At 44.2% G+C, this 11,076-nt stretch overlaps 1 protein-coding gene across 1 annotated transcript in view; it reads left to right on the top strand.

Moving 5' to 3' along the window:
- Positions 1-4: 4 nt before the first annotated feature.
- Positions 5-11,076, top strand: part of LOC106805864 (E3 ubiquitin-protein ligase TRIM37-like) — a 36,189-nt gene continuing 25,117 nt past the window's right edge. The window contains exons 1-4 of the mRNA XM_014807636.1: positions 5-140; positions 6,981-7,082; positions 7,790-7,830; positions 8,077-8,190. Of these exons, the coding sequence (XP_014663122.1) occupies positions 7,014-7,082; positions 7,790-7,830; positions 8,077-8,190 (224 nt within the window). The 5' untranslated portion in view covers positions 5-140; positions 6,981-7,013. The remainder of the gene's footprint in view (positions 141-6,980; positions 7,083-7,789; positions 7,831-8,076; positions 8,191-11,076) is intronic.

Here is an 11,076-nt window from a genome sequence, read left to right as displayed (position 1 = left end):
AAGTTGATTATAATACAAGTCGTCTATGTGATGTGTTTTTAAATTGCTTCTACAAAATTGCTTTTTGTTAGTAACTTCTGTTCATCGTGGCGTCGTCAAGGGGGAAGCAAGGGAAGAATCTCGATGAGCACACAGTGGAGGTGAATAACCAGTAGTAATTTCTGTTTGTAAAATAATATCTGAGTAAGTTGAGTAGTACTAGTGAGTACTAACTTGGTACTGGCTACTGCCACTGGCACTGGTAATGGTAGTGGTAGTGGTAGTGGTAGTGGCAGTGGGGCACTGGTAGTGCCAGTGCAGTGGTAGGCCTAGTGCTCGGTAGTGCTAGTGGTACTGGAAGTCCGAGTCACAGTGACACTGTCAGTGTCAGAAGTCAGTACTGCTGCCCGTCCTGCGTACTGCGTAGTCATAGCTCTAGAACTATAAGCATAACCCTTCGCTCTGTCACAGGGCTATAGCACAAACTTGATCTTGATCTTGATTGTGTACTGCATCGACCGCGTATACGAGTATTATGACGCAGGTGGTGGGACATGGTGAAACTGGGCAACATTGCCAACAATACTGCTCCCTCTTATCCCACGATGAACGGATCACAGAAAAAAAACGAGGGCAGCCCATTACTCATGGGGATGTGGGTATAGCACTGGCGCTGATTACAAGGTTGGCAGGCAACACGTTTATGATTAGAAAAGTGCCAGTTCACCCCCATGCATTAGTAATGGGCTGCCCTCGTGTTTTTGCCTACATTTCGGATGACGGTACCCACGTGAGCATTTGAACGGAATTTGCAAGTAGTGCTAAGACTTTGAGGAATAAATGAATAAATGCATGGTGTAATGTTGTGAATTGTGTTCAAAAAGATAGGTAAGAGGTCCATGTAGATAAATAAGTGTTGAAAAGCCTGATCATTTTGCGTTCTGTGAGCCGTTTTTCGTGGGAGCAATTCCGTTGCCCAGTTTCAACATAGTTTGTGCTATAGCCCTGTGGCAGAGCGAAGGCACAACACATTACCACAGTGATTACTAAGTTATTATATCTACATTAAAAATTGAAGTGGAGACTAATGTTTTGGTTCATGGATATAAGCGCTGACCACAATTCATTTTCGCAATGTGCGACATGTGCGAATCTGGACAGTTCTTATATCATTGGGCCAGTGTCTTTTGGTGTCCGATATTCAAGTTTACATGAAATCCTCATGTTGTACCTTAATTTTCGGGACACACCCATCGTGAGTCAATAACTGAGTGCAGTGAACATTCTGTCATGTTGTAATTGTGTATATATGCAGGATTACATTACCATATCTAGTCAATAAATCAATAAAGTACCAGTGTAAATGAATTTTGCACACATTACATCTTTGCAGCAATAAATTTTCAGTGTCTAAACACACGATTTAAGGATGATATTAATATACATGAAAAATATCAATCTTTATATACATCTATATATTGCAGATTATATGTACAATGTACTATGTAGGCATCGTGAAACTAGAGGTTTACGTTTTGGCATGAAAATGAAATTGTATTTACCCTCTTATATTAGGCCTACTTAAGATAAAATATTGCTTGTTTCCCCTTTACCGACCGACTCGCCAAAACGCCGCTACTCGACACATTTTATTGGCCGATTAAAACAAAACAAAAATTATTTCGTTTTGCCCCCGCAAAAACATCAAATTCGTTCCCATCAAAACATATATACACAAAAACAGAATATACAATAAATACATACACACATCTTGTCAAACAAAATAAAAAATATTTTTCACTTACCTACCTACTCTGAGAGCGAGTAGGTAAAAGAGGAAAAAACAAATTTTTAAGGGTGCGCTATTGTACTAAATGTTGGCAGAATATGGAGAACAGTCCATATCTTATATATCTAATGCACAATCTACATATATATCACAAAATATAAAACAGGGTGCGAAACTAATTGGAGTCCAGAGTCAAATACTCCCTAATTTATTTCGACTCCCTGATTTGACCATATGCAGGAGTCCTGTAACTCCCTGAAATCTGCTATATGCACTAATCTGTTCGTTCCACAGCAATGGCCTCGTGGAATTATCGTATTTTTCCAGCAAATGTCCCCAAGAAAATATTAGCAGAGCGTGCACACGCAAATTGTCCTGCAATTCGCCAACGCGTTATTGTTAATATCTTATAGTTTTGAACTTCAGACTGCAGACTCCCTCATTTTGCTGCGGACTCTCTCTTTTGAGTAGGGGTCCGTTGGACTCCCTACTCAAAAAGTTAATTTCTACCCAGTGCTGTAAAAGAAGAAAATATGGAGAATCATCAATCATATATTCATTACAGCTGCACATGTGCCAGGCACCACGCTGTGACGTCACGATCCGACAGGCGGCGCTGTAACCTGTTGAATAAATGGCGCACGCCCACAGCTCTGAAATATTTATTCTTCTAAGTCATTTTTGATATAAGAAAACCGTTCGAAAAAAATTGTGTGAAACAATCATAATACTTGTTTAATCGAAACTCTTTCACATATATATATGCAATAGGGATTCCAAATTGTCTCCTTTAACATAACGCATGTGCTTATTTTGAAGATTCATGCGGTTGCACGTCTGCCAAATTTCTTGCGACATTTGCTGGAAAAATACCGGTAACCCGCGCAGGCCGTGCTCTGAACGAACTATTAGTATGGCAGAATTTCAGGGAGTCCACGGACTCCTTGCATATGTCAAATCAGGGAGGCAGTGAAAAAAAAACACGGGGCTCGTTTAGCCTCGAAATGCAAAAGAGCCCCGGAAATGCCAAAAGAGCCCGGCCGAAATTTGCATAGAGTTTCAATGTAAACCAATTTTAGAGTGCTATTTTCATGCACGGCGACCTTGAAAAGTAGCCCCCGAATATAAATTTTAATTCCTGTCAGGTAGTCCGGCTTGTAAAAAACGGCAATAATTTGACTCCGGACTCCCGTTAATTTCACACCCGCTGTACTTGTAAGGTTGCCAGTTTTGCAGATTGTTTGTACCTTGCAACTTCAATTCAAAAGACCAGGCCACCCTTAAGCCGCACAAATGCGCATCCAAACGCTAATTTCTCCAGTACTAGACTAGCAAATACTTCGTGTCATGCATAATCACACTACCTTATGACAAAATAAACTCTAGTTCCTCCCATTTGACTGCGCGTTTCCAACAAGAGAGAGGGTGCGAAATCAGGTAATCAGGCGCAACGCTAACTGTTTCAAACAACATAACAACGAAGTGGTGACGTGACGTCACAGTGTTTTATGTTCGCTGCGGCCCGTACCGCTGTACCGCGGCATCGCGCAGCGGTTGCTTGGAGATTGGGGACAAGCTGTACACAACATCGAAGAATGTTCAACAACATTGGAGGTATTTTCAAATACCTTTTATAAGACAAACGCGCAGTGAAATGGAGGAACTAGAGTTTTATTTGCCATAAGGTAGTAATGATTATGCATGACACGAAGTATTTGCTTAGTCTAGTACTGGAGAAATTAGCGTTTGGATGCGCATTGTGCGGGTCTTTAAAAAATGTTGTTTCCCCTTTACCTACTCGCCTCTCAGGGACACGGAGTAGGTAGGTAGGTGAAAAATCTTTTATTTTGTTTGACAAGATGTGTGTATGTATATTGTATATTCTGTTTGGTATATGTTTTTGCGAACGCAATTTGATTTTTTTTTGGCAACGAAATAATTTGTGTTGTTTTAATCGCCAATAAAATGTGTCGAGTAGCGACGTTGCGGAGGCGGTCGGTAAGGGAAACAAGCAATATTTTATCTTAGGCCCCATGCCTTAGTCTATAAGGCCTACTTTGCTTTGGGTAATTAGTGAGCATGAGGCCATCATTAGCATGGTAATTATCAGCTTTATGGTGATCAGGTAAGGTATAGAGGCAGTCCTGAAATCCACCTGGTTATTGTCAGCTATTTAGATTAATTGGTGTTAATGTACACATTATTGGCATGATGAATCACTAGCATCAAGGACCATAGCTAATTAAATGTGGTGATTACTAATGATTACGCCATGTACACTGATTAATTGCAAAGTGTTGTACAGCATTGCCTGAATAATAAATGGTCAGGTGGTGAAGTAATTGTCAATCGTCTGCTAAAGTGCTATATATTATAACATGAGAATAGTGAATGTCACGATCATCGATTATACTCGACATCGGTTGAACAGTGGCTCCGAACGACAAGCGCTTGGTATCAAAATCCATCATCGATTTCATCGGGAAAAAAATTTGGGAAAAGTGATGAGAATCATAGAGAATATCATCGCTACTATACAAGTTATCCTTTATTAACATAACATGTATTATACACACAGTAGTTAAACAGTGCAAAACAAACAGTAAACAAGGTTAAACAAGCACATACATGCACACACGTACTGCACACAACGTTACGCACACGCAGGCATTCAACACCGCACCGAGTAACGATTGTAACGATCATCGTTACTTGGGTCCAACCGATGATCGATTACGAAATGACAACCGATTGCCAACACTACATTGAGAAATTTCGCATATATAGAGTGATTTTACCCACCAGGAGACACTGGAAATAGGCAGTGACACCTGTGCTATACACAGATCCACGATTTAAATCCGCATATATATATGTCCTGTTGAATTCTCACATCAGCTGCTGTGTCACTGGGCTGAATTTTAAGTGTCTAGACTGGTACTGTACGCATGGCTGGGAACATGTTATTATAGCACCTTTAACCTCTATCGGCCAGGCAGCCGGCGGCTCTCTGAAAAATTGATCATTATATTATTACTTGACATGCACATTGTAAGTAGAATATACAATGTACGTTGTGTCCCGTGAGGGTAGAGCATGCAAACAGGCGCAGACTTGATTACTGGTCTGCAGGCAGAGAGAGAGAGAGAGAGAGAGAGAGAGAGAGAGAGAGAGAAGAGAGAGAGAGATAGATAGAGAGAGAGCGAGAGAGAGTCTGAGAGAGAGTGGACTTGAGTGTATTCCTGGATAGGTCAAAGCAGTTCATTATATTAGGCAGCAAAAGCAACATTGATCATATATTTTTTATGTGAGTCATCGGTGTCTGAATATACTGCGAGGTTGAACTTGAACTTGAAGCGAATTGCGCGGCTGTCAGATTGGTTTTACGTGCGTACGTTTGTGATATTCTGTGCTCTTCAACGACATTGTTACGAGGAAACAGTAGTGCAGTCACTCCGACTCGTGACGCTTTTTATATATGAAACGGCGAAAAATCTCACTCCCATACGCGTAAGTATTCCAAGTGCACAGTTTCAAACGTCGTGTGTAATGTTTTTGTGGCTCATTGATTCCTGTGATACATGGAGGCGCATATGCTGTGTGAATAGAGTGCGTTGTGCGTGTGTGCAGTGTATGGAGCACATGGTCGTGAATAGAGTAGGGCTCTCATGCATGGGAGCTCTGTCACAGGCTTAGCTGGGGCTAAACCCTGGCCTACATGTACTCGAAATTTTCGAGTCGAAAAACGCATCTGCTGCCTGCATATATGCTTGTAATCAGAGTACATAATAGTCTCTATTATGTACTCTTGTTGTAATGTATGGTAACACCTGTAAGATTACTTGCAGCAGTGGCAAGTCCCCTAGCTCTAGTAACTATAGCCCGCGTACGGTTGCCGCTGGCCGCCAGCTATCGCAGGGTACGTCGGGCTATAGTTACTAGAGCTATACTATAGTAATAAGTCCCCCTGCTCATACCATCATGCACGCAAATACTCACACACGCACACACTACCAACACCTAGTAAGTATTGCGTGGGGCATGGTCTTAAAAATGGCTATGTGGGTCAAACCAGAAAACGATTATACGCAAGTAGAGCTGCAAGTGAAAGTACAATAGGCAAAATAGTTTCCGAATATGTTTGTGTATTTGCTGAGGTGAGTTTTGTTGATAGAGTGCATTGAGGTACACCTGTCTTCATTAGACCGTGCTACGAGAGGTACATGGCCTAATAGGGCTCGTCAATGGTTCTCTAATTAGGTTGATAAATTAGAATTGCTGGTGTTCCTGGTTTTTTGGCATGTTTTTCAAATCTAAAAAAAAATTGCCGATCGATGAGACGAAATTAAGTATGCTAAAGTCGAATAGTGATTAGCTCTGACTATCGGGCCCACAAGAGTGAATTTCAGTCGATTTGCACTGCTGTTGTGTGTGTGTGTGTGGGAGAGGGGCACACATAGCTGTGCTGTGATACTGATGGATATGATTTTACATGAATAATAGTTAATACAGTATTCATTATGTCTGGCATTTTCTAAGGAACAGTAAAAGCGACTTGTTGGTGGTCAGAACATGCGGATGTGGTCAGGGAAGTTCACCCGGAACTAATCTCCCGTGTTTAAATTACCACCACCGGTCATCTCCTCTATGCAGCCTTTGTTTATGGTCGTTCTTGTGAGGATGTATAGTGTAAGGACGGTAGTAGGTCTGAGGAAGCGTATCATGGTAATGTTGAATATGCTGTACTGCCCCTTAGATGTACGCAAAGATCAATTAAACATACATATTCACGCACGCACAATTAATATAATAATATAATATAATATATATATATATATAATAATATATTATATATATATATAATATATATATATATAGATATATATATATATATATATGTAAATACTTCACGATAGTGATGTGGAAATGTATGGTTGTGGAAGCAGTCTGTGTGAAAACACAGTAGAGCATGAAGCAGAGAAAATGAGTTGGAGGGAGAGGAAGAACAGACTAGAACAGAACGAACATAGACAAGGGGGAGAGAGAGAGAGAGAGAGAGAGAGAGATGAGAGAGAGAGAGAAGAGAAGAAGAGAGAGAGAGAGAGAGAGAGAGAGAGAGAGAAAACGGGAAAGAGCGAAAGAGGGCCAGATCGGCCGACGTTGCGAAATGCAGCTCGGATGCTTAATTTTTCTATCGTTTTTCGCTTTGCAGAGCCTGGCGGAAGTATTCCGATGTTTCATATGTATGGAAAAGCTGCGCGATGCGCGGCTCTGCCCGCATTGCTCCAAGCTCTGCTGCTTCATGTGCATACGGGTAAGCAGACGATACATTTTGCGACTTGCGTCTTTTTCACGACACGGAAATTTTATCGTTTTAACTGCTCAACACTAAGTACTGCATTTATCAGATTTTTTCTCCATGAAAAAGGTTGTCCACAAGTACGTGTACTTGTATTTGAATTGCATGCAATCAAGATTTAATAATAATAATAATAACGTGGCACCAGGGGAAAAATTACTTTTTTTCACGGGAGCTCTTTTTCGTATTAAAGTCTGTGGGAAAAATAGCTCTTGTCAAAAGGTTTACGGGAGCTTTTTTGAGCCTTACGGGAGCGATTTCGGAGGTTTGAAGAGCAAATCGCTCCCGTGTATTTTTTACCCTGTGTGGCACCACCTGCGTCGTTTCGGACGACGGCCGGCAGACTCATTGACCGGCAGACTCTCTGATCGACACCCGTCGACCTATGCGTGACCTGTGCTGTGTAGGAAAAACTGGAAGGGGGAAAACCGGACTCTTCCCGCGGGATCTTGGTTTTGAACGTCTGAATGTTCAGTTGGTCGTGCGGCGCGATTAATACAGGAAGAAGATGTGGTGTGGCAGCACAGAGTAGATGGAGAGAAATCTGAATTCTTCATCTCTGGGTACTACTAGAAGTTTTACTTATTTCGTCGTTTGTCGTAATGCGTTGGCGAGGTTTGTGTGGTGAGCAGCTAATTCACTGGTGTGCACTTCTTTTGCAGAGGTGGCTGACAGAGCAGCGGTCACAGTGTCCACACTGCAGGTACGCCCAGCAGCCAGCGTCTACTGTACACGCTGTATATTTCGCGGTGGTTTCATTTTCGCAAATTTCGCGAACGCGTGCCCGACCGCGAAAATAACAACACGAATAATTCATACCGAATAATCCATAATTCACCGACCGCGAAATTAACCACTCGCGAAATTGTCCGTCAAGTCTGAATTCGCGAAAGTATCTGTGCACGAAAAAATTTACGTTTGTCTCTCTCTCTCCTCGCGCCCTCATCAGGGCGTCGCTGCATCTGCACGAGCTCGTCAACTGTCGCTGGGCGGAGGAAGTGACGCAGCAGCTCGACACGCTGCAGTCGAACGCGGGCAAGTCGGAGAGCACGGAGAAGGACACGTGAGTGCCAGGTCACGACGGGATGGCGGGCAGGGTGCAAATTTTTTTTCCTACACGTTATATCCATTGGGCTTGATATACGCATATCAACTTCCGCATCAGACGGAATGATGCAAAAGGAATGATGCAAAAATCGTAAACCTAACCCTAACTATAAACCGAATCGGCTTATATACTATCTATGGTATCACAAACACTATCTATGGTGTGGTCAAATCAAAGCAGCCAATCAGAAGAGCCCAATGGATATAACGTGTAGGGAAAAAAAATTTGCGAGCAGGGTGGTGGTGTTTGTTTCCCCTTTACCGACCGACTCGCCAAAACGCCGCTACTCGACACATTTTATTGGCCGATTAAAACAAAACAAAAATTATTTCGTTTTGCCCCCCAAAAACATCAAATTCGTTCCACAAAAACATATATACACAAAACAGAATATACAATATACATACACACATCTTGTCAAAACAAAATAAAAAATATTTTTCACTTACCTACCTACTCTGAGAGGCGAGTAGGTAAAGAGGAAACAAACAATTTTTTAAGGGTGGCCTTATTGTACTAAATGTTGGCAGAATATGGAGAACAGTCATATCTATATATCTATATGCACAATCTACATATATATCACTAAAATATAAAGACAGGGTGCGAAACTAATTGGAGTCCAGAGTCAAATACTCCCTAATTTATTTTCGGACTCCCTGATTTGACATATGCAGGAGTCCGTGTGACTCCCTGAAAATTCTGCTATATGCACTAACTAGTTCGTTCCACAGCATGGCCTCGTGGAATTATCGTATTTTTCCAGCAAATGTCCCCAAGAAAATTTAGCAGACGTGCACCGCAAATGTCCTGCAATGTCCAACGCGTTATTGTTAATATCTTTAGTTTTGAACTTCAGACTGCAGACTCCCTCATTTTGCTGCGGACTCTCTCTTTTTGAGGGTAGGGGGTCCGTTGGACTCCCTACTTAAAAAGTTAATTTCTACCCAGGGCTGTAAAGAAAAAATATGGAGAATCATCAATCATATATTCAGTACAGCTGCACATGTGCCGGGCACCACGCTGTGACGTCACGATCCGACAGGCGGCGCTGTAACCTGTTGAATAAATGGCCACGCCCACAGCTCTGAAATATTTATTTTCTAAGTCATTTTTGATATAGAAAACGTTCGAAAAAAATTGTGTGAAACAATCATAATACTTGTTTAATCGAACTCTTTCACATATATATATTGCAATAGGGATTCCAAATTGTCTCCTTTAACAATAACGCATGTGCTTATTTTGAAGATTCATGCGGTTGCACGTCTGCCAAATTTTCTTCGGACATTTGCTGGAAAAATACGGTAACTCCGCGAGGCCGTGCTCTGGAACGAACTAGTTAGTATGGCAGAATTTTCAGGGAGTCACACGGACTCCTGCATATGTCAAATCAGGGAGCAGTGAAAAAAAAACACGGGGGCTCGGTTAAGCCTCCGAAATGCCAAAAAGAGCCCCGGAAATGCCAAAAAGAGCCCCCGGAAATTTGCATAGAGTTCAATGTAAACCAAATTTTAGAGTGCTATTTTCATGCACGCGAGCTTGAAAAGTAGCCACCGAAATATAAATTTTATTCCTGTCAGGGAGTCCGGCTGTAAATCAGGCACTATTTGACTCCGGACTCCCGTTAATTTCACACCCTGTTACTTGTAAGGTTGCCAGTTGTTGCAGATTGTTTGTACCTTGCAACTTCAATTCATAAAGACCAGGCCACCCTTAAAAAATTGTTTGTTTCCCCTTTACCGCACGCCCGGTGCCCAGGCCCAACCCCTGCATGCCCCCCCAATCCCACACACAACCCCCGACTCCCCTGCATAGCTTCCACTCCCACACACGCCCCCGACTCCCTGCATGCCCCCCCACCCCTCACGCCCCCCCACATCCCACAACACGCCCCCGACTCCCTGCATCCCCCCCCTTCCTCCTCACGCCCCCCCCCCCCACATCCCACACACGCCCGACTCCCTGCAGGCCCGCCCCCATCCTCCCTCACGCCCCCCACATCCGCCCACCACCCCCGACTACCTGCAAGCTCCCCCACCCCGGGCCACCCGGACTCCCTACATGCCCCCCATCCCCACCCTGCTCCTACCACACCAACGCCTACCCCACCCTGCACATTCCTAACCCCACACACCTGCCACCCTAATCAACCCAATCTCCCCGCTCCGACCCCGACCGCCCGGCACCGCCCCCACTCGCTATCAAATCCCTCCCTACACCACCCTCACTCTTACCAAACTTCAATCCTACCCCCGTTTCCAACCCCCCCCCCCCACCCCCGGCACGGCGCCCCAACCTTACCCCGCCCCCCCCCCGCAATTCCCACCCTGCATGCCCTCCCCCACATCCACCAGGTCCTGCCGCTCCCATCGTGACAGTTGGCACTCACGTGTCCCTCTCCGGTCTCGACCGACTTGCCGTCTCGACCCCTACCCCCGCGCACGCCCCCTCCCCCCCCAACATCCCCCTCCACCCCCCGTCCCTCCGACTCCAACCCCCTCCGCCCGCACCACGACCCTGCCCGCCCTCCCGTCGTGGACCTGGCACTCACGTGTCCCTTCTCCGTGCCTCCGACTTGCCCAGCGTTCGATGCAGCGTGTCGCAGCTGCTGCGTCAACTCCTCCGCCCAGCGCAGTTTGACGACTCGTGCATATGCAAGCGACGCCCTGATGAGCCCGCGGGGAAGAGAGAGAGACAAACGATAACATTTTTCGTGCAACAGATACTCGCGAATTCAGCACTGACGACAATTTCGCCGAGTGGTTAATTTCGCGGTCGGTGAATTAATGGATATTCGGCTATGAATTATTCCGCGTTGTTATTTTCGCGCGGGCACGG

This window comes from Priapulus caudatus, unplaced genomic scaffold (genome assembly GCF_000485595.1).
Source record: "Priapulus caudatus unplaced genomic scaffold, Priapulus_caudatus-5.0.1 Scaffold131, whole genome shotgun sequence".
Taxonomy (NCBI): domain Eukaryota; kingdom Metazoa; phylum Priapulida; class Priapulimorpha; order Priapulimorphida; family Priapulidae; genus Priapulus; species Priapulus caudatus.
This window is presented reverse-complemented; position numbering and strand designations above follow the sequence as displayed.